General features: G+C 41.8%; 1 protein-coding gene across 1 annotated transcript in view; it reads right to left on the bottom strand.

Moving 5' to 3' along the window:
• PRDM5 (PR/SET domain 5) overlaps positions 1 to 26,137 on the bottom strand; it is a 213,210-nt gene extending 187,073 nt beyond the window's left edge. The window contains exon 1 of the mRNA XM_030313149.1: positions 25,841 to 26,137. Within this exon, the coding sequence (XP_030169009.1) occupies positions 25,841 to 25,933 (93 nt within the window). The 5' untranslated portion in view covers positions 25,934 to 26,137. The remainder of the gene's footprint in view (positions 1 to 25,840) is intronic.
• Positions 26,138 to 26,485: the final 348 nt, after the last annotated feature.

Raw genomic sequence — 26,485 nt, 5'->3', positions numbered from 1 at the left:
AGTGGTTTACTCTGCTCAGGCACTGTCCACTCCACCACACCACCACTCAAAACCCTGACAATGACTGCATGACCCAATGCCCAGGCTGGCTCACACCTCCCTTCTCACTTTCCATTAACTACAACATTTAGCAGCCATGTGGGCCATGCCTTGCTCATGCAGTCACTCAATACATTGACTGTTGAACTGAATGAAGAAACTGACGGACTGATGTTAAAGCCAATCTGGAAGACAGACCAAAAAATAAGGTGTGCTTTTGGTAATAACTTTGAGGATTTGGTATTAATGCATGCAGTTCATTCATCTTTTCACTCCATCTAGTCATGTATTAGTGTTTACCAACCATTGCAGAAGGTAATAATCTAAGTACACAGTTTCTAATGCAGCTGATCTAGCCAGTCAGCTTCTCTCTGCAGTACAAATTTGGAGGGAAAAAAAACCTGAATCCATCAATTCAGCAGTGTTCAAAGGACTGAAGAGGAGACATAGAAACCCAGGTAAATGTACTGGAAACCAGTTTAAAAGACTGCTTGGATGCATGTCTAATAAGATTATTAAAAGACTTAATGCTTTGAAAATTCAAAATAAGAATCAGGACTCTGAATTTAAAGCCTCACTATTAATAGTGAACTCTATCATAAACTCAATTATCAAACTATGATAATACGGCTTTCTGGTTTTTCTTCAAGCCATAGTAGGAAATACGTTTTGCATCTCAGCTTGGCATATTCACACATACACATAGAAACACAGATATAAAACTAAAATATAAATTTCTTGAAACAATACTACCCTTACTCTGTACAACACACTCCAACATTTTATACTCTACTTTACTTCACTTTTTAAAAAAATACTGGTTCTCACCCAATAAGTTAATCTCACAGCTCACTAATGGCTTGCTATCCAGTTTGAAAAACACTGACACAAAAACATACATAGAAGAGGTAAATTTGTAAGTATGCCGTGAGTATGTTAGCATGATCCGATCAAATAAACCTGAGTTTCTATAGCTGAAAGATTACAAAAATGTAGCGGCATCTGGGTGGCTGAGTCGGTTAAGCATCTGACTTCGGCTCAGGTCATGAACGGACGGTTTGTGGGTTCGAGCCCCGTGTCAGGCTCTGTGCTGACAGCTCTCTCAGAGCCTGAAGCCTGCTTCAGATTCTGTGTCTCCTTCTCTCTTTGCCCCTCCCCCGCTCGCTCTCTGTCTCTCTCTCTGTCTCTCTCTCAAAAATAAATAAATGTAAAAAAAAAAATGTTTTTAAAAAAGATTACAAAAATGTAAATAGCCAACTCTTTTTGTTTTTTATTTTAGAGACAGAGAGCACACATGCAAGCAGGGGAGAGAAACAGAGAGAGAAATAGAGAAAGAGAGAGAGAGAGAATCCCAAGCAGGCTTCATGCTCAGTACAGAGCCCAACACGGGGCTCAATCCCATGATCCTGGGATCATGACCTGATTTGAAATCAAGAGTCGAAGGCTCAACCAACTGAGCCACCCAGGTGCCCCAAGATCATATGAGATTCCTGTAAATAGCCAACTCTTAATTATCCATAGTACTTGTGGTATGAAACACTGCAGATAATTAAAACAATTTATATTTGACTTTAGATGAAAATTTTGTACTTACTAGACTACCTCTCACTCTGAAGCTTTCCCCTAAGGATCTTAGCAACTGCTATCCACCCCTTCTCTAACTCTGTGTTCCTTGTTGTTTCTACTATGCAAACAGCACTTTCTTATAATTATAATTTTATTGCATATCCTGCTTTATTTGCTAACCATTTCCCATGGGAATTCTAACCTAAGAGTAAGCCTCTTCTACCTCAGTGGGCTTCAAACCTGGCTTGGGTAAAACACCACCTCTGAAAGGACGATTTGGGGTACACACCCCATATATATGTGATTACTTTTCTTTTAGTTGAACCACATGAATTGCCAATATTTGACCATTTCCAACCTGTGAAGTGAAAATTTTCATATGATTCATTATAATACAAATTATATATACATATGCATATATATATACATATGTGGGATTCATAACTAATGACAGGAAGGAAAGCAATATTTCAAACTATCTTCTTGAGAATTTCAAAATTTTTGAGCCGACTTCTTGTCATCACTGGTTTTACTCTCTGTGATTAAGCTCCTGAAGATCTCATTAGCAAAAGGAAAACTATCAGCTCCCCCATTTTCTTGCTGTACACGTATGCCTACATTACTGATGTTACCTTCATTGCAAGAATTTTCCTAGAATTCTTCACTTCAAGCTCTTTCAGGGGTCACTATCTCCAATGCTTACAAGGTCAGGCAGGAAAGCAGCAGAACATCAGACATCCAACAACAAAAATGTAAAGGACACATTGGGAAGTGATTTGGAGGCAAGCTGGAAGGGCATGCCCACGTAAGCTTTTCCACTCCAACTGAGTGTTGCTATACACAACAGGAACCTAATGTTGCTAAGTATCCGCAAATTTTTTAGAGAAGCTGACAACTCAAATGCATACATGAAATGACTACTTTTCTATGCTGGCAAAGAATTCCAAGTTTTCAAAACTCTGAAGATCAAATAAAATGTGACTGCAAGACAAATTCAACCTGTAGACAGCAAACTTTCCAAGGCAAACTCACCTCTCAGACTGGTCCAATGCCCAGCCTACAATGGTGCTTTTTTGTTGCTTCTAAATAAAGCAGATAATTAATCTATTCAATTTGCCGCCCACTGGACTAGACAATAACTTTTTTTTAATTTTTTTTTTATGTTTACTTATTTTGAGAGAGAGAGAGTCAGAGTATGAGTGGAGTAGGGGTAGAGAGAGAGGGAGACACAGAATCAGAAGCAGGCTCCAGGCTCTGAGCTGTCAGCACACAGCCTGACTCAGGGCTTGAACTCACGAACTGTGAGATCATGACCTGAGCCAAGTCGGACGCTTAACCAACTGAGCCACCTAGAAGCCCAACAATAACTTTTAATAGACAAAAAAATGTATGATTACGAATATGGACTATTCTTCTCATTTTGCTTGTATTAGTAAGAAGTTGAAAGCAAGATTTACTGCAAATATCTCTCTTAGAACAGTGGGAAAAGCAGTAGCTGAGACTTCAAGAGATCCCAATCCTAATCCCTGCTCTGCAATTAAAATAGGATGTCACAGGGGCGCCTGGGTGGCTCCTCGGGTAAGCATCTGACTTCGGCTCAGGTCAGATCTCACACTCCGTGAGCTCGAGCCCCGCATCAGGCTCTGTGCTGACAGCTCAGAGGCTGGAGCCTGCTTCAGATTCTGTGTCTCCCTCTCTCTGACCCTCCCCCATTCATGCTCTGTCTCTCTCTGTCTCAAAAATAAACATTAAAAAAAAAAACAGGATGTCAAAAACTTCTGAACTTCAGTTTCCTCACTTATAAAACTTAGGGATTTGGGGTAGCTGATTTCTAAGATTCCTTCCAGGTCTTGAATTCTACTAGAAAGAGCAGCCTCCAAAGACCAAATCTGAGAATCAAAGAGAACAATTTGAGAATCAAAGAGAACCAAAGTGTAACTGATTAAAACACATTAGTAAATTCTTAATGACTGTTCTGAGAAAATAAACCTTGTTTGCCTTCATTAGAGGGTAACAACTTGGTTAAAATTAATAGAGAGAAAGAACTAACATTTTGCCCTACCTTTTTCAATAATACCCTGGTTCATGACAACCAGATAACAGCAATAATGAGGGAAAGCGCTTCTTTACAGAGGAATGATAATTTATTTATTTTTTTTTTGATATTTTAAAAATACATATTTTCATTTTTTTTTGTTTTTTTTTTTATGAAATTTATTGACAAATTGGTTTCCATACAACACCCAGTGCTCATACCCAAAAGGTGCCCTCCTCAATACCCATCACCCACCCTTCCCTCCCTCCCACCCCCCATCAACCCTCAGTTTGTTCTCAGTTTTTAACAGTCTCTTATGCTTTGGCTCTCTCCCACTCTAACCTCTTTTTTTTTTTTTTTCCTTCCCCTCCCCCATGGGTTCCTGTTAAGTTTCTCAGGATCCACATAAGAGTGAAACCATATGGTATCTGTCTTTCTCTGTATGGCTTATTTCACTTAGCATGACACTCTCCAGTTCCATCCACGTTGCTACAAAGGGCCATATTTCATTTTTTCTCATTGCCACATAGTACTCCATTGTGTATATATACCACAATTTCTTTATCCATTCATCAGTTGATGGACATTTAGGCTCTTTCCATAATTTGGCTATTGTTGAGAGTGCTGCTATGAACATTGGGGTACAAGTGCCCCTATGCATCAGTACTCCTGTATCCCTTGGATAAATTCCTAGCAGTGCTATTGCTGGGTCATAGGGTAGGTCTATTTTTAATTTTCTGAGGAACCTCCACACTGCTTTCCAGAGCGGCTGCACCAATTTGCATTCCCACCAACAGTGCAAGAGGGTTCCTGTTTCTCCACATCCTCTCCAGCAGCTAGAGTCTCCTGATTTGTTCATTTTGGCCACTCTGACTGGCGTGAGGTGATACCTGAGTGTGGTTTTGATTTGTATTTCCCTGATAAGGAGCGATGCTGAACATCTTTTCATGTGCCTGTTGGCCATCTGGATGTCTTCTTTAGAGAAGTGTCTATTCATGTTTTCTGCCCATTTCTTCACTGGGTTATTTGTTTTTCGGGTGTGGAGTTTGGTGAGCTCTTTATAGATTTTAGATACTAGCCCTTTGTCCGATATGTCATTTGCAAATATCTTTTCCCATTCCGTTGGTTGCCTTTTAGTTTTGTTGGTTGTTTCCTTTGCTGTGCAGAAGCTTTTTATCTTCATAAGGTCCCAGTAATTCACTTTTGCTTTTAATTCCCTTGCCTTTGGGGATGTGTCGAGTAAGAGATTGCTACGGCTGAGGTCAGAGAGATCTTTTCCTGCTTTCTCCTCTAAGGTTTTGATGGTTTCCTGTCTCACATTTAGGTCCTTTATCCATTTTGAGTTTATTTTTGTAAATGGTGTGAGAAAGTGGTCTAGTTTCAACCTTCTGCATGTTGCTGTCCAGTTCTCCCAGCACCATTTGTTAAAGAGGCTGTCTTTTTTCCATTGGATGTTCTTTCCTGCTTTGTCAAAGATGAGTTGGCCATACGTTTGTGGGTCTAGTTCTGGGGTTTCTATTCTATTCCATTGGTCTGTGTGTCTGTTTTTGTGCCAATACCATGCTGTCTTGATGATGACAGCTTTGTAGTAGAGGCTAAAGTCTGGGATTGTGATGCCTCCTGCTTTGGTCTTCTTCTTCAAAATTCCTTTGGCTATTCGGGGCCTTTTGTGGTTCCATATGAATTTTAGGATTGCTTGTTCTAATTTCGAGAAGAATGCTGGTGCAATTTTGATTGGGATTGCATTGAATGTGTAGATAGCTTTGGGTAGTATTGACATTTTGACAATATTTATTTTTCCAATCCATGAGCAGGGAATGTCTTTCCATTTCTTTAAGTCTTCTTCAATTACCTTCATAAGCTTTCTATAGTTTTCAGCATACAGATCCTTTACATCTTTGGTTAGATTCATTCCTAGGTATTTTATGCTTCTTGGTGCAATTGTGAATGGGATCATTTTCTTTATTTGTCTTTCTGTTGCTTCATTGTTAGTGTATAAGAATGCAACTGATTTCTGGACATTGATTTTGTATCCTGCAACTTTGCTGAATTCATGTATCAGTTCTAGCAGACTTTTGGTGGAGTCTATCGGATTTTCCATGTATAATATCATGTCATCTGCAAAAAGCGAAAGCTTGACTTCATCTTTGCCAATTTTGATGCCTTTGATTTCCTTTTGTTGTCTGATTGCTGATGCTAGAACTTCCAGCACTATGTTAAACAACAGCGGTGAGAGTGGGCATCCCTGTCGTGTTCCTGATCTCAGGAAAAAGCTCTCAGTTTTTCCCCGTTGAGGATGATGTTAGCTGTGGGCTTTTCATAAATGGCTTTGATGATCTTTAAGTATGTTCCTTCTATCCCGACTTTCTCAAGGGTTTTTATTAAGAAAGGGTGCTGGATTTTGTCAAAGGCCTTTTCTGCATCGATTGACAGGATCATATGGTTCTTCTCTTTTTTTTTGTTAATGTGATGTATCACGTTGATTGATTTGCGAATGTTGAACCAGCCCTGCATCCCAGGAATGAATCCCACTTGATCATGGTGAATAATTCTTTTTATATGCTGTTGAATTCGATTTGCTAGTATCTTATTGAGAATTTTTGCATCCATATTCATCAGGGATATTGGCCTGTAGTTCTCTTTTTTTACTGGGTCTCTGTCTGGTTTAGGAATCAAAGTAATACTGGCTTCATAGAATGAGTCTGGAAGTTTTCCTTCCCTTTCTATTTCTTGGAATAGCTTGAGAAGGATAGGTATTATCTCTGCTTTAAATGTCTGGTAGAACTCCCCTGGGAAGCCATCTGGTCCTGGACTCTTATTTGTTGGGAGATTTTTGATAACCGATTCATTTCTTCGCTGGTTATGGGTCTGTTCAAGCTTTCTATTTCCTCCTGATTGAGTTTGGAAGAGTGTGGGTGTTCAGGAATGTGTCCATTTCTTCCAGGTTGTCCAATTTTTGGCATATAATTTTTCATAGTATTCCCTGATAATTGTTTGTATCTCTGAGGGATTGGTTGTAATCATTCCATTTTCATTCATGATTTTATCTATTTGGGTCATCTCCCTTTTCTTTTTGAGAAGCCTGGCTAGAGGTTTGTCAATTTTGTTTATTTTTCAAAAAACCAACTCTTGGTTTCGTTGATCTGCTCTACAGTTTTTTTAGATTCTATATTGTTTATTTCTGCTCTGATCTTTATTATTTCTCTTCTTCTGCTGGGTTTAGGCTGCCTTTGCTGTTCTGCTTCTATTTCCTTTAGGTGTGCTGTTAGATTTTGTATTTGGGATTTTTCTTGTTTCTTGAGATAGGCCTGGATTGCAATGTATTTTCCTCTCAGGACTGCCTTCGCTGCGTCCCAAAGCGTTTGGATTGTTGTATTTTCATTTTCGTTTGTTTCCATATATTTTTTGATTTCTTCTCTAATTGCCTGGTTGACCCACTCATTCGTTAGTAGGGTGTTCTTTAACCTCCACGCTTTTGGAGGTTTTCCAGACTTTTTCCTGTGGTTGATTTCAAGCTTCATAGCATTGTGGTCTGAAAGTATGCATGGTATAATTTCAATTCTTGTAAACTTATGAAGGGCTGTTTGTGACCCAGTATATGATCTATCTTGGAGAATGTTCCATGTGCACTCGAGAAGAAAGTATATTCTGTTGCTTTGGGATGCAGAGTTCTAAATATATCTGTCAAGTCCATCTGATCCAATGTCTCATTCAGGGCCCTTGTTTCTTTATTGACTGTGTGTCTAGATGATCTATCCATTTCTGTAAGTGGGGTGTTAAAGTCCCCAGCAACTACCACATTCTTATCAATAAGGTTGCTTCTGTTTATGAGTAATTGTTTTATATACTTGGGGGCTCCGGTATTCGGCGCATAGACATTTATAATTGTTAGCTCTTCCTGATGGATAGACCCTGTAACTATTATAATGTCCTTCTTCATCTCTTGTTACAGCTTTAATTTAAAGTCTAGTTTGTCTGATATAAGTATGGCTACTCCAGCTTTCTTTTGGCTTCCAGTAGCATGATAAATAGTTCTCCATCCCCTCACTCTGAATCTAAAGGTGTCCTCAGGTCTAAAATGAGTCTCTTGTAGACAGCAAATAGATGGGTCTTGTTTTTTTATCCATTCTGATACCCTATGTCTTTGGTTGGCGCATTTAATCCGTTTACATTCAGTGTTATTATAGAAAGATACGGGTTAGAGTCATTGTGATGTCTGTATGTTTATGCTTGTAGTGATGTCTCTGGTACTTTGTCTCACAGGGTCCCCCTTAGGATCTCTTGTAGGGCTGGTTTAGTGGTGACAAATTCCTTCAGTTTTTGTTTGTTTGGGAAGACCTTTATCTCTCCTTCTATTCTAAATGACAGACTTGCTGGATAAAGGATTCTCGGCTGCATATTTTTGCTGTCTAGCACCCTGAAAATCTCGTGCCAATTCTTTCTGGCCTGCCAAGTTTCAAAAGAGAGATCAGTCACGAGTCTTATAGGTCTCCCTTTATATGTGAGGGCACGTTTACCCCTTGCTGCTTTCAGAATTTTCTCTTTATCCTTGTATTTTGCCAGTTTCACTATGATATGTCGTGCAGAAGATCGATTCAAGTTACGTCTGAAGGGAGTTCTCTGTGCCTCTTGGATTTCAATGCCTTTTTCCTTCCCCAGTTCAGGGAAGTTCTCAGCTATTATTTCTTCAGTACCCCTTCAGCACCTTTCCCTCTCTCTTCTCCTCTGGGATACCAATTATGCGTATATTATTTCTTTTTAGTGTATCACTTAGTTCTCTAATTTTCCCCTCATACTCCTGGATTTTTTATCTCTCTTTTTCTCAGCTTCCTCTTTTTCCATAACTTTATCTTCTAGTTCACCTATTCTCTCCTCTGCCTCTTCCATCCGAGCTGTGGTGGTTTGCATTTTGTTTTGCATTTCCTTTAAAGCGTTTTTCAGCTCCTCGTGACTGTTCCTTAGTCCCTTGATCTCTGTAGCAAGAGATTCTCTGCTGTCCTGTATACTGTTTTCCAGCCCAGCGATTAATTTTATGACTATTATTCTAAATTCACTTTCTGTTATATTATTTAAATCCTTTTTGATCAGCTCATTAGCTGTTGTTATTTTCTGGAGATTCTTCTGAGGGGAATTCTTCCGCTTGGTCATTTTGGATAGTCCCTGGTGTGGTGAGGACCTGCAGGGCACTTCCCCTGTGCTGTGGTGTATAACTGGAGTTGGTGGGCGGGGCCGCAGTCAGTCCTGATGTCTGCCCCCAGCCCACCGCTGGGGCCACAGTCAGACTGGTGTGTGCCTTCTCTTCCCCTCTCCTAGGGGCGGGATTCACTGTGGGGTGGCGTGGCCCGTCTGGGCTACTTGCACACTGCCAGGCTTGTGATGCTGGGGATCTGGCGTATTAGCTGGGGTGGGCTCGGCAAGGTGCACAGCGGGAGGGGGGGCAGGCTTAGCTCGCTTCTCCTTAGGTGATCCACTTCAGGAGGGGCCCTGTGGCAGCCGGAGGGAGTCAGATCCGCTGCCGGAGGTTTGGCTCCGCAGAAGCACAGAGTTGGGTGTTTGCGCGGAGCGAGCAATTTCCCTGGCCAGAACCGGTTCCCTTTGGGATTTTGGCTGGGGGATGGGCGGGGGAGATGGCGCTGGCGAGCGCCTTTGTTCCCCGCCAAACTGAGCTCTGTCATCCGGGGGCTCCGCAGCTCACCCTCCCTTTGTCCTCCAGCCTTCCCGCTTTCCGAGCAGAGCTGTTAACTTATGACCTCCCAGACGCTAAGTCACGCTTGCTGTTGGAACACAGTCCGTCAGGCCCCTCCACTTTTGCAAGCCGGACTCGAGGGCTCTGCTTGGCTGGCGAGCCGCCCCTCCGCCCCGGCTCCCTCCCGCCAGTCCGTGGAGCGCGCACCGCCTCGCCGCCCTTCCTACCCTCTTCCGTGGGCCTCTCGTCTGCACTTGGGTCCGGTGACTCCGTTCTGCTAATCCTCTGGCGGTTTTCTGGGTTATTTAGGCAGGTGTAGGTGGAATCTAAGTGATCAGCAGGACGCGCGGTGAGCCCAGCGTCCTCCTACGCCGCCATCTTCCTGCGCCTCTCCAGGAATGATAATTTATAAATAAAGGAGAACTGTTTATTTGAATGAATCACCATTCTTAAATTTCTAATAACGTAACTGATTCAGGCAAGGATTATCAATGGATAATGGCTAAGACCATTAGGTAAAAGGTTGATAGTGAAATAGGTACTTATACAGTGTCAGCTCACAGATTAGTTATTAAGCACAAGTCCCTTTAAATGGAAAAATTACTAACAGTGTTGGCATTACTAACAGTGGGAAAACCAGACATTATACACCCCCTGCCAAAATGCAGTCTTTAGTAAACCAACCTAGCCCTTCATTCCCCAGTGTCCGCCATAGGAATGTAAGAGGGGTGTTTGCTGAATTCTCCAGGCACCTCCAAGGGCGAAAGGGCAAGGGAACACACCCAGACCTCTTCCCCCTTGCCCTGTCTCTCACCCAGCACCTGGGAAGATCTGTGCTTCCTAGGAAGAAAGCACACAGTTAAAACACAGATGAGAGGGAGGTGGACACTTCGTGCAATTCCTACTGCTTAAAACGGCACTATTTACTACAATGTCAAGAGTATCCTGAGGGTAGAGAAAAGCATTTAATATGTCACTTCATTTAACAAAAAAAAAAAAAAAAAAAAAAAAAAAAAAGGTAAAATAATCTATACCCCGCTTCCAGACTCAAAGAAATACAGAAGATAGAGAAACACATTAAATAAAGTCCTGGGAAAACAATCAGATAAATTCGGACTGTGAGATACTCTACAATTAGCCTAATTTCTTCAGAAAGGGGAATGGGAAAAGGGAGACTGTTAAAAGATTTGAAAGACCTAACCAAATGTAATAGGTGGTCCCTGATTAGATCCTGGTTCAAAACAAACAGCTATAAAAACACTTTGGAGACAACTGGAGTAGTTTGAGTATGGGCTGGAATTAGATGACATTAGGAAATTACTGTCATTTTTGCTGGATGTTAAAATGATATTATGGCTATTTAGGAGAATGTCCTCCACAGAAATATTGAGGGAAAACATCATCATAATGTCTGTAATTTACTTTGAAATGCCTCAGTGAATAAAAAAATATATACATATTGATGAAATAAATTATATTAAAGTGAATCAATCTGCAGTTGAGTCATTCACATGTGAAATAATGATAATTTTTCACAGAAGGAGTCTAGGGTCCCCACTTAGAACATAATTATATTTCCATGTTACACTCCTGTTCATGTGTTGTTCTTATAGTACAATTAAGCCTTCAACACAGTATGTTTCTAAAAAGTTCAGGATGAAAAATATCTAATCTTCTTTCCCCACTGTGACTGAGCAGAAGCAAGTTGCCTTGCTATATCCATACTCCTTAGTACTAGAATGCTGACCTTTTGTTGAGGGTACTAATATACATAGGTAGAAAAACTATACTCACCAGCTTCCCATTTAGATAGGGAAGAGAGCTAACAATATGCAAGCAAAGATCATTGTATGAACCTACCACAAAGGCTCTTAAATGAGAGCTAAGTCAGCTGGCAAGAATACCCTTGGGTCTTGGTTACTTCTTCTCTCTCCCCACTGATAATAAAAGCATGATAGCTGGGGCTAAAGCAGCCATCATGAGGCCAAGAGGACACAAAGACTTCCACCCCAACACTTTAAGCCACTGAACTGATAGCAGTAAATGCCTAAGTGCCAACTTCTTATTATAGGGAGAACTTAATCCCCAAGGTTCAGATTCCTATAGTTGTCCCTATTACTCTCAGCTGATATAGCGAATGTCAAGGAAAAGAAACACACCAGTGCCCAAGACATAACAGAATCATTCTTTATGAAATGAGTCCCTTATAAAATAAATACGAAATGGGAAATGCAGGAGAACTGTGAGGAAGAAGAGATTCTGAGTATATGCTGACCTGTACGCACCACCTTCCCCTTAACTCAACCCTAAGCTACTTTCATCTTTTGAGCAAAACAACTGCCACTAGCATGTACAGTCAACGGGACATAAGTGAAGCCTTAGGCTCTGGCAAGGTACTGGTGTGAGGCATTCTCTCCAGTGGACTTAGTAATAAAGTGGAAAACAGCAGAAGAGGGCTGAGGACCGGAAACTAGGGAATGCTGAGAAACGTTTGAAAGTCAGAGATGGGGGAGGGGGCCACAGCCCACAGTCTTTCCATTCTCAGCAGTCCAGGAAAGTCCAAGAAGACAAGAGAGCAAAGGAACAGGGAACTGACAACCTATCTGCCCGGGCAGGCTCATGGTGACAGAGACCCCTTGCCTATAGGGAAGGTCTGACATCACAGAGGGCTCTCTAATTACCGGTCTTAGGCTTTGACAAAACAACCAAGGCAGACTGCCTAAACAAAGGGGCCCAGCTGCCTGAGAGAGAACAATCAGGCAGAAAAATGAGAACCATACTCTGTAAAACAGAACTTCTACAGGAGGCAGAATCATTAAGAGAAATACCTTAACTGCATAAGGGAATTTAAGGACATTCAAGTAGAGCACTCAAAAAAAATAACAACAACAACAAAACACACTTTTAAGAGTGAAAAAAGAACACGATTTTCCAACTAAATATGTTTATAGAATGAGTTGAAAGAGAAATGCCAATAACCTGAAAATCACTTACCCAGCAGGAAGGTCCTTTACAGTCAGGTGGAAGGAGAGCTACCTGAATGATATACACAGATTCAAAGAGCATATTATCCACATGGTGATGAGAAAAAGAATCACAAAAAAGTCTCTAACTAAAAAACGAACCAGAAGCAAAGGAAAGAAGATGGCAGAAGAAAAGGAGGAGCTGGTGTGTATACACACAAAATTAACAACTAACAGAGTGTGTAGATCATATAGGCTCTAACTAACAACTCTTAAACCAACGGGGATATACTCTTAAAAGAAATTATATTAAATAACACACCATTTCATCCAAACTTAAGGGCTGTTGGGGAAGGATGGCAGGAAGGCAAAAGCATCCCAAAAGCTGCTGGGGTGAAGGTGGGAGATGGGCGGAGGGAAGGAAAGAGGAAATGGGACATCTTGTAGAAGAAATTGTGTGTTTTTGTGGGAAAACATAGTTGAGCTCTAGGCATCAGACAAAAAAAATCATATCCATCTGATTGTGAAAGAGGCAAAGAGTAAGCAAATCACTAATGAAAAAGATATAACATAGTAATCAGAAGAAAGAAAGGAACGAACAGTGACTTGAACAGACCGCAAAATAAGGAAAATTTAAAAGTAAGTTACAACAATATAAAATAAGTAATGAGAATAAAGAAAGACAACAAGAATGAAATCAGTTCTATCAGCTATTATGCTAAATATGAAGGAATTAAATTCCTCATTAAATGAGAGATTGTAATATTGCATTATGAAATATAATCTAGCTACATGTGATTACAAAAGATAAAACAAAATGATAAAAAAATGACTTTAAACGGGTAGACAAAGAAAGGCAATAGTGTCAATATCAGACAAGAATTAAATTAATGGCCGAATGCACTAAACAGAATAAAGCAGAACATTATATAGTAATAAAAAATACATTCATGAAGAAGATCTAACAGGGAGAAAACAGAAGTTTAAAAATACTAAAAATGCACAAACTTCCAGTTATAAAATAAGTCATGGAGATAAAAAGTACAGCATGGGGAATATAGTCAATAATACTGTAGTAAAGTTGCACAATGGTAGTGACTATATTTATCGTGGTGAGTACTAAGTCATGTACAGAATTGTTGAATCAGTATGCTGTATACCTAAAACTAATATAACATTGTATGTTAATTATATTTCAATAAAAATGATTAAAATGGCCAGTTTTTAGGTTATGTATATTTTTAAAAATAATTAAAAAACTTAACTAACTTTTCACCAAAATACATAGTATTATATAATACATATAGCATATATATATATATGTGTGTGTGTGTGTGTGTGTGTGTGTGTGTGTGTGTGTGTGCATGCATGAAGAATTAGAGTGGGAGATTTTAAAACCTCTCCTTCAATACTGGACAGATTTATTAAGTAATAAAGATAATAAGTAAGAATATTTTTAAATGCCATTAATTTTAAACTTAAATATCCACCAAGGATTTGAAAAGGGTATCCCTCCTACCCTACCAATCCGAAAGGCCAATAAACCACAAAATCCTAACTTTTCTTGAGGAGAGCACTGGCTTAGCTGCTGCCACAGATCACAGAATGCACAGCTGCCAGTCACCACACAAGCAGGTAAGAAATCAACTAACGCTTTAACAGCTAAAGGTACATGTGAGACAGCCTGCCCTTACAGAACCAGTGGAAGCCCCAGACGTAAGCGGAGTTCACACACACGTGCAGAGTCTTCTCCAAAGGTCTCCCATACAAGAAAGATTGGGGGACAGACAGGAGAACAGTCTCCCTCAGGGATGCAAGCATGCAGGAGCGGAACAGCATAAGCTACAAGAATGACACAACACTCCACACCTCCTGCCCTGCCCTTTGTTCCACATAAGGAAAGCCTTAGGCACAGCAAGGGAAGCAGCACACTGTCACCTCTAGGACACAAATAAAGATCCATTGCTGCTAGAAGAAGGGCAGGAAGTAATGCAGGCTCAGGAACTTATACCACAACCATCAGAGGACTCCTACCTTTGTGGAAGGGACAAGAAACACTCTCCCAGCAAAACACCAAGCTAAAACAAGGCAAAAGTTTGGCTCCTATGGAGAAGAGGTAGGAATGCTGAGAAGGCACAACTCCCAGGGCTCAGACTGATAAACCCTGGATAAGAATGAAGCTGGACCAAGATAGAGAATCTCAAAAAACAATACACAGCAGTCTACTACTGATAGAAGGGGAAGAGCAAGGCAGCATGGTGAAAACCCTCTATGGTTCAGGCATTCAAGGACAAAAGAGAGCTGAGAGTCGGGGCACCTGGGTGGCTCATTCAACTAGGCATCCAACTTCGGCTCAGATCATGATCTCACGGATTGTGGGTTTGAGCCCTGCCACAGGCTCAGGGCTGACAGCTAGGAGCCTGGGACCTGCTTCAGATTCTGTGTCTCCCTTTCTCTCTGCCCCTTCCCCACTCACTCATGTGCGCTCTATCAAAAATAAAAACAAGAACATTTAACAAAAAAAAAAAAAAAAGAGAGAGAGAGCTGAGAGTAGAACAGAAACACTGAGAAAAACCTTGAGCACTCTAGCCACCCCCAGTACAAGGCAACTCTAGAAGGATCTAAAGCCTGTGATATATTGAAGGTAACAACAGCAACAAAATAATGCAAACCCATCTTAGCTCCTAACTAGATTGATCCAAATCCCCAGACTGACCAAAAACAAACAAACAAACAAAAAAAAAGAGGTGTAAATAGCATAAATGCTATTTACTGCACTCTTGATCGTTTCACACATGATGCTGGCATTCAATCAAAACTATGACATACAAAAAAGCAAGGAGAAAAAAAAACATTGTTCAGAAACAAAGCAAGCAATGGAACCAGATTCAGAGATGACACAGATGTTGGACTTATCAGATAAGGACTTTAACAATAACTATGTCTACTTTGTAAAAGAGTCTACTAGAGGGGTGCCTGGGTGGCTCAGTCAGTTAAGTATACGAACTCTTGATTTTGGCTCAGGTCATGATCTCATGGTTTATGAGTTTGAGCCCAGCATCAGGCTCTGAGCTGACAGTGAGGGGCCTACTTAGGATTCTCTCTCTCTGACCCCTCCCGCTGATGCTTGCTCTCTCTCTCTCTCAAAATAAATAAATAAATAAATAAACTAAAAAATAGTAATAACCTAATAGAAAAGGCAGTTGACATGCATGAATATACTGAAGATTTCAGCTGAGACATGTCAACTATAAAATGGAGAGTCCAGTGGAAATACTAGAAATAGAAATCACAGTATCAAAGATGAATTCCTTTGACAGACTCACCAGGAAACTTGGCACAGCTGAGAAAAGAATCAATAAACTTGAAGATAAGGAAAAAGAAATTACCTAAACTAAAACACAAAGTAAAAAAGAAAAAAAAAAAGCATAGAAAAAGCAGAACAAAGCATATAAAGGCTGTGACATACTATTCTATCAAATGGTCTGACACACATGTAATTGGAGACACAGAGGAAAGATTATACCAGAAATAAAATGTGAAGAGATAATGTCCAAGGATGTTCGAAAAATAATAAGACATCAAACCACACATAAAACCAAGTTTTTTTTAATCAAAGACACATATTTAAATTTCTAAAATTCAAAGAAAAGTAGAAAAATCTTGAATGTAGACAGAAGAAAAAGATATTATGTACAGAATGTAAGACTTACAGCAGACTTTTTGTCGGAAACTACGTAAGCCAAAAAAAAAAAAAGAAAGAAAGAAAAACAAATAAGCAACATCCATAATGTAGTGGGGGGCGGGGGGCTGTCAACCTGAAGAACATAGCAAAATACTCTTTCAGACATGCAAAAGCTGGAGAAATTCATTGGCAGCAACTTATGCTACTAGAAATGTTCAAAGAATATGGTTCAGGCATGAGGAATATGATCCCAGACAGTAACTTAGTTAAAAGCAAATAAATTAAGAGCTCCAGAATGTTAAAAATATATAATAAAGACAACTTGTCTGATTTTTAATTGCTCTAAAAGTCAACTGATGATCAAAAGGGAATATAGCAGAAATGTAAGGTTTATAGAATAAATAAAATAGCTTAAAATAGTGGCAATAAAGGATGGGAAGGAGGATATGCAGGTACAACAACTGTATCTCACCACCTCTTGACATCTCTCCTGTTGTCTAACAGAACCTCAAAATCAACATGCCTTTGGGGTGCCTGGTTGGCTCAATCGGTTAAGCGTCTGACTTGATTTTGGCCCAGGTCATGATCTCACAGATCTTTAATTAGAGCCCCACATCAGGCTCTACACTCTCAGCAAACAGCTTGGGATTTTTCTCTCTCCGTCTCTCTCTGTTCTCCCCTGTTCACACTCTCTCTTCTCTCAAAAATAAATAGAGGCACCTTGGTGGCTTGGTCGGTCAGTTGAGCATCCGACTTGGCTCAGGTCGTGATCTCTTGGTTCATGAGGTCGAGCCCCACATCGGGCTGCTGTCAGTGCAGAAGCCCACTTCAGGTCCCCTGTCCCTCCTCTCTCTCTGCCCCTCCCCAACTTGCGAGCACACACACACATGTGTGCACTCGTTCTCTCTCCTCAAAAATGAATAAACATGGGGCGCCTGGGTGGCTCAGTCGGTTAAGCGTCCGACTTCGGCTCAGGTCATGATCTCACGGTCCGTGAGTTCGAGCCCCGCATCGGGCTCTGGGCTGATGGCTCAGAGCCTGGAGCTGCTTCTGATTCTGTGTCTCCCTCTCTCTCTGCCCCTTCCCCGTTCATGCTCTTTCTCTCTCTGTCCCAAAAATAAATAAACATTTAAAAAAAAATTAAAAAAAAAAAAAATAAAATAAATAAATTTTTTTAAAAATGAATAAACATTTATAAATAAACAACTTGAGTTCCTGATCCTCCCCCTTCAAACTTGCTCCACCCACAATCTTCCCCACCTCAGTTGTTGGCTGACAATACAACCCTTCCAATTTCTCACACTAAAATCCTTGGAATCATCTTCAGATCTTTCCCTTTCTTTCACCCTTATTCCACCAGCATACTCTGTCACTGCTATCTTCAAACTACACTACCAGCATTGCCACCATGTTGGTCTAAGCCACCATCATCTCTCACCTGGATCACTGCAACAGAATCCTAACAAGTCTTCTAAGCCGCACACTTGCCCTGTGGCCAGTCATTCTCAGAAGGACCCTTGATAAACTCAAGTCAAATCATGTCAAAACCCTGCAGTGGTTCCCCATTTGACTCAAAGAAAAGTAGACACCTTTGCAATGTCTTGAAAGAAAGAAATGTGGCCCTTAGTAGGCTTTCCTTCATTAACTGACCTCCTCCCCTAGTACTCAGCCCCAACTCACTCCCTTCCAGCCTAATTGGCCTCCTTGTCCTGGGACACAACAAGCAAACACCCATCTTAGGACCTTTGCTCTCGCTGCTGTCTAGAATGCTTGTCTCCTAGAAATATGCCATCCTGTAAGTCACTGCCCAAACCTCCCTTGCCTAGTGAGCACTAACTGGACCACCTATTTATAACAACATCCCCACACCCACATCCACACACTCTGCCAAGTTATCGATACCCGGCTCTACTTTTTCTTTTTTCCTTAGCACTTACCACATTTTAACAGAGTATAAAATTTATCTAATATGTTCATTGTTTAGTTTCTGTCTCTTCTCACTAGAATGCAAGCTCCACAACAGACAGAATCTCTATTTTGTTCACTACTGAATTCATAGGACAGATTTTGGTGAAGAAGATATATCTTGAATAACTATGTAAAACAGACCCGAATAGGGGTGCCTGGGTGGCTCAGTCGGTTAAGCGGCCGACTTCGGCTCAGGTCATGATCTCATGGTCCATGAGTTCGAGCCCCACGTCGGGCTCTGTGCTGACAGCTCAGAGCCTGGAGCCTGTTTCAGATTCTGTGTCTCCCTCTCTCTGACCCTCCCCCATTCATGCTCTCTCTCTGTCAAAAATAAACGTTAAAATAAATAAATAAATAAAAACAGACCCGAATAAGTGGAAATTGTGGCACACTGACAGCATAAAATATATCCAGTCATTAAAAAATAATCAATTACAGGGGCACGTGGGTGGCTCAGTCCGGTTAAGCATCCGACTCTTGGTTTCAGCTCAGGTCTGATCTCATGGTTCACGAGTTTGAGCTCTGCATCAGGTTCTGCACTGACAGTGCAGAGTCTACTTGGATTCTCTCTCTTCCTCTGTCTGCCCCTCAACCGCTCTCTCTCTCTCAAAATAAATAAAACATTAGTAAATAAATACATAAATAAATAAATATTAAAATAATAATTACAGCCAAAGTAGATTACTTGAAGGGATTTCCATTAAATACTGTTGAATGAGAAATGCTGGATGATGAAATGAGTTTACTCTTTTTCTCATTTTTGTGAAATAATTTTGTTAAACTATATGAGTAGATGTGTGTCTGGATGGTCGTATATGAGCATGGACACTTTATCAGTATAGAGCAAAAAAAAATTTTTTCAGTAAAAAGGACATATGGAATTATCTGAGTTCAAATTGATTAATCCACTTATTATTAATATAACTTTCCTCAAAATCAGCCCCCTCATCGATAAAACAAGGATAACAACGGCAGGATAAACCTTGCAGGCTTCTGGTAGGACTTGAATATGAACTGTGTGATGCATTCAGTGACTACTGTCTCTGTCATTCACCTTTCTGTCACCAGCAACTAGCCCAGTGAGTGCCTAACAATTTCAGGTGCTCAATAAATATTTGTTGAAAAAATTAACCACAGCTATTATTATCGCACACACAAAAAACAAAATACGAAGTTTCAGAGAAAACATCCGTTTAAGTGGATTAGTTATATACTTTAAAATCTATAACAACACCAGGATATACAAAGCTGCTTTGAGTCTCTATCCTAGAGTATAAATGTGTAAACAGAAAAAAGAGATAGCACATATGGCAGGCATCAATGGTGATGATTTTTCCTCTGATTATGTTTCCAGGTTAGTTATCATCAGCCACCAGGAAATATAAGCAAACGTTCACTGGCAGAATTCTAGCTCTAGCATAAAGATCCATTGTTTCTTCATGAGATTCACCTTCCAAGCTGATCAACAAAACACTTTATTCCACAAAATCTCATCTCCTTATATTAACATTTATGCATGGTGATTGTTCCTCTATGCTTTTACTTACTTTTTTTTTTAATGTTTATTTATTATTGAGAGACAGGGACACAGAGTGCGAGCAGGGGAGGGGCAGAGAGAGGGGGACACACATAATCTGAAGAAGGCTCCAGATTCTGAGCTGTCAGTACAGTGTTCAGCGTGGGGCTTGAACCCACAAACCACGAGATCATGACCTGAGCCAAAGTCGGACACTTAACCAACTGAACCACCCAGGTGCCCCCTTACTTTACTTTTCAGGGAACCTCTTTCCCATATGGTTTTCTAACCCTATACAACGTATTTTTTTTGTTTTTGTTTTTTAGCTTATCTTAACTTCCATAAACTCAGATCTGAACTTTACTTCAGGTATTTTTCACTGGGATTTGACTCATTAAATGTCTCTACTGCAAATCCCTCAAAAAGAACCAAAGTGTTTGCCTTGGTTTGAAAGAGAGGGCGCTGGTATCATGGAAGACATGGGAGCTTGAGAGGCAGCTGTTAGCCGCAAGACTCCATGTGAAGCTTCTCTGGGCTCTGGTGTCATCATTTGTAAAATAAGAATGTGCACATTATATTACTTCTGAAGTTCTTTTTCTACTTCCCACGAACATACTTTTTCCTCCTTTTTGTAAGGGAACCACTCATTCAGGTTTTATTGCATGACAACTCTGAAGATCTCACCAGAATCAATACTGAAAACAAGGCATTATATTCATCAACATGGTAGATCTGCAATGAATACATTTTATCAGGATCAGTATGTGGGGAACAACTCACCCCATTAGTTATCGTAACACGTTCCACAGAATCCAGGCCAAGAATTATAATTTGGAGCCCAGGTAAGATAGTAATGGCCCACCAAAAATATTTACATCCTAATTCCCAGAATCTGTATGCTACCTTTACCTTACCTGATATAAGAGACTGTGCAGATGTAATTACATTAGGGATCCTGAGATGGGGAGATTATCCTGGACTACCTGGGTCAGCCCGATCCAACCACAAGGGTCCTTATAAGAGAAGCCAGGAGGGTCAGAGTAAGAGAAGGAAATGTGACCACAAAAGCAGAGGTTGGAAAGATATAGAGCAAAGGAATGAGCAAAGGAATGTGGGCAGCCTCCAGAAAACTGCAAAAGGAAAGGAGGCAGACTCGAGAGACTCCAGAAGGAACCACTCTGTCTGCTCATTTTAGATTTATATTCTCCAGAACCATAAGATAATAAACTTATATTGCTTTAAGTCACTCAATTTGTGATAATTTGTTACAGCAGTAACAAGAAATGCATACCCCAGCACTGCCAATAAGTTTTGTCCAGAAAAGTAGTTGTGTATAAAATCCTACGGTATCTGATGAAGTTTGAACTAGGAACCCGTGTTTGTTCATGAGAAAGGCAAAGTATAGTGGGACACTGCCCTAGGGTTCATGGACACAGGATGGCACTCAGGAGCCACTTGGGCAAGAAAGCACAAGATTGAGAAGGAAGGGAGCAAGGAACAGAGCTTCCCAGGGGGGTCAATTCAGTTGCTGGTGTGTAGACAGGTGTCGGCAATGCTATTTACTGCTTCTACTGGAATTAGGGGACCAGCAATCTGGGAGAGACATTTTATTTCATTTATATTTAGTTATTTCCTTTTCAGCTTTTCCTCAGCCTTCCTGTTAATCTTTGGTTGTTTTTAAAAATATAAGCCCAGTTCAACTACACTAAGCTTATGCAGGTTACAGGGCTTCTAGATATAAAGGAAAATAACTACATATCTAACCTGGTAAAGTTTTAGCCTGCTAGTGAAGAATGAACTGGAAAGAAGAAAAAGTTAAACGTCAGCATAAGGACAATTGCAAACATTTTGACAAAAAGTAATTATCCACCAAGTGTGCAATCTGTAACTGGGGATAATAATAAACCTTCAAAGACTGTTGTACAATAAAATGAGATAGCGTACACAAGTACACAGTAAACAGAAAACCCAGAATTCATACTGTGTGCTTGTGTGTGACACTTTCAGGCTGCCGACCCAACAGTCTCCTCTGTGTAAGGTGGTCCTTCAATGGAAATATTTAAACAACTCCTATGGGGCACCTGTGTGGCTCAGTTGGTTAAGCGTCCAACTCTTGGTTTCGGCTCCCGTCATGATCTCACAGTTTCCTGAGTTCGAGCCCTGCACTGGGCTCCCCAATGACAGTGCAGATCCTGCTTGGGATTCCCCCCCGCCCCTCCCCCACTCATGCTGTCTCTGTCTCTCTCAAAATAAATAAACTTAAAAAACAAAAAACAAAAAAAATAAACAACTCCTTTGTCTGCAATATGGCCTGTCACAAGGTCTAGCCCTTAAAGGACTGTTTCAATTTTTTTATAATTTTTTTTTAATGCTTATTTTATTTTTGACAGAGAGAGACAGAGCATGAGCAGGGGAGGGGCAGAGACAGAGGGAGACACAGAAACCAAAGCAGGCTCCAGGCTCTGAGCTGTCAGCACAGAGCCTGATGCAGACTCAAACTCCCTAACAGGAGATCATGACCTGAGCCGAAGTTGGGTGTTTAACCGACTGGGCCACCCAGGCACCCCAGAAGTGTCCACCTTATTGTAATTATTAGCAAACTGCAATGTGTATAACTTTGAATGAACTCAGGTCTCCTTTTTTTTTTTTTTTTTTTTTAATTTTTTTTTTTTTTCAACGTTTATTTATTTTTGGGACAGAGAGAGACAGAGCATGAACGGGCGAGGGGCAGAGAGAGAGGGAGACACAGAATCGGAAACAGGCTCCAGGCTCTGAGCCATCAGCCCAGAGCCCGACGCGGGGCTCGAACTCACAGACCGCGAGATCGTGACCTGGCTGAAGTCGGACGCTTAACCGACTGCGCCACCCAGGCGCCCCAGGTCTCCTTTTTCTACTCAAGGGCTTTCCAATAGTCTCATCCATTCTTTCTACAAGAACAATTCATGGCTTACATAGAAACAGCTACGAAAGGACCTTCTCTTCATCCAACCTCTAATTTCCATAATGGCAAGAAAAGGAAAGGAGGTCCTTTCCTTTTCATCTTATTCTCACTATGAAAATTTTCTACAGAAAGAGAGAAAGAGAGAGAGCTTGTGAGACAGCACAAGCTCAGGCCTGCAAAAATAGATTATTGCCAAGGAAAAACCTAATAGGGCTAAGGTGGGGCCAGGCATTAGGTGATTCTATTGCAGGGAACTCACTCTGGCAAACACTGCACAAAAAGGAGTGGACCTATAAAAGGATTAAGGGGTCCCATTGTTAAGAAAAAATCAAATTGACCTGATGAATGTAGAGGGAGTGGAGTCTCTAGAAAGATCCCACAATGTCAGTACCAGTCTGGATTAGCTTCTATGAATTTGAAATCAATAGATGGCTTTAGTTGCAATTGTTGTTTTCTTTCTTTCTTTTTCTTTCTTTCTTTCTTTCTTCCTTTCTTTATTTATTTATTTATTTATTTATTTATTTGTTTATTTATTTTGAGAGACAGCACAAGCAGGGGAGGGGCAGAGAGAGAGAGACAGAGACAGAGAGAGAGAGAGAGAGACAGAGAGAGAGAGATAGGAAACACAGAATCTGAAGCAAGCTCCAGGCCCTGAGCTGTGAGCCCAACGCTGGGCTCGAACCCATGGACCAGGAGATAGTGACCTGAGCCGAAGTTGGACACCACCCAGATGCCCTGCAATTGGTTTTTTTGTGTGTGTGTTTTTGTTTTTATTGAAACAGAAGTGTTTTATACAAGCATGTGTGTTATAAACGTGTGACAAAAATTTGCTATTTCTAACATATAAAGTGATATATTCCAAAACTTATTCAGAATAGAGAATATGAAAAGTTTAAGGTCTTTGCTGAAATACAGTCTTCTCAGACCCCTTGATCCTTGATTTATGGCCAGAAGGCCCATTAAAGGTAGCTTGGAAAATATTTAATAATCAAGAAACTACACACAAACAGGTAAGGACATTCAGCTTTGACTTTACCATTCAGCTAAAATCTGCTATTCAGCTTCAGCTTCGTCCTCAGCCTTTGGAAGGCAAAGGAACTGAAAACTAATTCAGGGTTATTTCTGGCATCAGTGAACCTGTCCATGATTGATGACCTTTTGATTGAGTATCTTGTGATCATAACTAAATTAAGTCACTAATAGTAGGACATCTGAATTCAATGCAAACATCTGCATATTCACTTGAAATATAGATATGCATTCTAGATGTGATCGGGATGAAAAACTCTGTGTTTTACATGTTGAAATTGTAAGAGCCAGGAAAAGATAAGTGTCTATTTAGTACTGCAATAATAAGATAGACTAACATGTGGTGATTTCGGAAGCTGTTCATTCTATATCCAAAAATAATAAAAATGTCCAAATAACTAAATACATGGAAAAATAAGTTGGAATTTATAAAAATATCAAAAGAAAGTACATTGGCCAGCTGTTTCTAAAGCCTAAATAGTAGGGGCGCCTGGGTGGCGCAGTCGGTTAAGCGTCCGACTTCAGCCAGGTCACGATCTCGCGGTCCGTGAGTTCGAGCCCCGCGTCAGGCTCTGGGCTGATGGCTCGGAGCCTGGAGCCTGTTTCTGATTCTGTGTCTCCCTCTCTCTCTTTGAGCTCCCCCGTTCATGCTCTGTCTCTCTCTGTCCCAAAAATAAATAAATAAACGTTGAAAAAAAAAATTAAAAAAAAAAAAAATAAAGCCTAAATAGTAATATAAGACACAATATAGGGATTATGTAATGATTCTAATTATTTGTATAACTTTTTAATTTATAACTATTAATAACAATAAACAAAATAATGTTTAAGAATTGTGTTTTACTTTTTAAGTAATTAAATTTAGGCCTGAGACTTTCATGAAAAATACATTGGGAATTTCTAGATGCCGTAGAAAGGATTAAAAGCAGAATTTCAACTTCTGCTTTGAACGAATGTGGATGTTGACATTTACCTATTTGACAAAAACATCTATTCAGTTCATCTCAAATTCAGATAAAGTGTTTACTCCCGGTTTTCACCTTTGAGCATTCTTCCAAACTCCCATTTGAAAAAGTAAGTATGGGGTTGGCTTCTTCCAGTTTTATCCTGGGAGATGCTTATAGGTCATGTTGTCAAGGAAGCCCTCTGAAGCACCGATCTACCTTTCTTCCCCCTTTCTGATTTATACTCAGATGAAAGGCATCCTGGTGTCTCTGGGTGCATTCTGTGACCCTCTTGCTAGCATACCTTTCCTAAACAAGCCTGCTCTTGCCCAAACCTCGTTTTCAAAGTATCTGTTCGGTGCGAGTGTGAACTTGGTAGAGATAGATCTGGAAAGAACATGAGCTTTGGACCTAGAAGCCATGGGTTCAAGCCTCTGCACGAAATTTAACTGTGCATTACTTCTGGTTTTTTTGTCTCTTACATGAGGATTAATACTGTTCTCAAGGGAGCTGTGCTGATGACGTTACTAATGTAGATAAAGTTCCAGAAAGTGGCCCTGGCACAAAGTATCTGCTCAATAAACGGTGGCTCTCGTTACCCTGGGCATTTTACCACTGGCTTTGTGGTTCCAGATTTTACACATCCTGTGAAATGGCTGTAACACGTGTCTCATCAAATCCAAAGGTTTGGAATTTTCCAGTTATCTCTCCTCCTAGGCCTTTGTTTTCAACATCCAACATTTCCAGGCCGTTCCCCCATGCATAGTGCCACGTGCCTGCCTTGCTCATTTGTCTCTAAACTTCTGGAAAGAGAGATCTAGTCAGAGAAAATGCAAAGGCTGAGAAAAAAAGATCAAAGATTCTACGATTATCGAGTTGTCACCTCCCAGAATACACACAACACATTTTGGAAGCAAGGAAAGAACTTCTGAGTGTGTGAATGAGATTCCAAAACCTGTTTTGAGCTTCGCTCGGGATGTCCCCCTCCCAAGCCCTATAGCGAGAGCGAGGCGCTTCCGACCACATTTCCAATCACCCTAAAGGAAGAAAGGCGGCGGCGGGGCTGCGTGTGCGCCTGGGAAGACACCCGCCCACGCGCGGCTCCGCCAACGCAAAGACGCAGCTCACTCCCAGCACCGAGGAAGAGGGAGGCTCCATCCGGACTCACTTCCTGCAGGGGAAAGGAAAGACCTCTTGGTGCAGGGCGGCCCGCGGCAGTTCCGCCCCAGGACCGGCCGGGAGCAGAGCGCGCCCCGCAGGCACTTACGTGGCGCTGCCCGCTCGGGAGACGCGGCAGGCGAAGGCCGCCCCGTCGGCCCCGGCCTTCCCGCGGGGGTCCCGGTCGGCCCCGGCTAGGGGCGACGGCAGGGACGCCCGCAGAGCCCCCAGCCCTGAGGAGGGGCGACCCCGGGAGGCGCACAGAGCGCGGCAGGAGCAGGGGCGCGCAGGCTGCCGCCGGGTCACCCACCTTTCTCACTCTGCGGGCCGTGTAGAGCCCCATCCCGTCCTGAACCCGGGAGGACTTCAGGGAGAACCTGTCCGGCACGTACATGCCCAGCATTTTCCCGGCCGCGGCCGCCGCCGCCTCGCTCAGCACCAGCGCTCTGCGCCCGGGAGGAGACACATCGAAATTTGGGGTGCTGGGTGGAGGGGAGAGGCCGGCAGGGAAGGAGGAAATGGAGTTTTCCTCCCAGAATCCCCACCTCCCCGCCGATTCCAGGATCCCCCGCGGCTCAGCCCCTCCTAGTCCCGGGTCTGGCTCAGCCCGGAGCCGCCGCGGCCGCTGCTGCCATTGCTGCCGCGGGGGCGCGGGGGGCGCGGGCCGGGGCGCTGCGGTCTCAGAGACGCCGCGCGCTGATTGGCCCGAAGTTGGCGGCTCGCACCCGCGCCGGGCGCGGAGCCGAGAGCGGAGCTGACCTCGGGGCCTCAAACCCAGAGGCCGGCGAAAGGAGAGGACCAGCCTGCTCCCCGCGTCCAGCGCCGCAGCTTCGAGACCCGCCCTTGTCCAGCTCTGGGTTTTGCCGCGCTGAACTAGTTCTAGTTGGGAAATTGTACTGTTTTCAGATGCAAAACGAAATGGACCGTGACACAGCTGGGGGCATCCTCCAAAACA

This window comes from Lynx canadensis, chromosome B1 (assembly GCF_007474595.2).
Source record: "Lynx canadensis isolate LIC74 chromosome B1, mLynCan4.pri.v2, whole genome shotgun sequence".
NCBI classification, from domain to species: domain Eukaryota; kingdom Metazoa; phylum Chordata; class Mammalia; order Carnivora; family Felidae; genus Lynx; species Lynx canadensis.
This window is presented reverse-complemented; position numbering and strand designations above follow the sequence as displayed.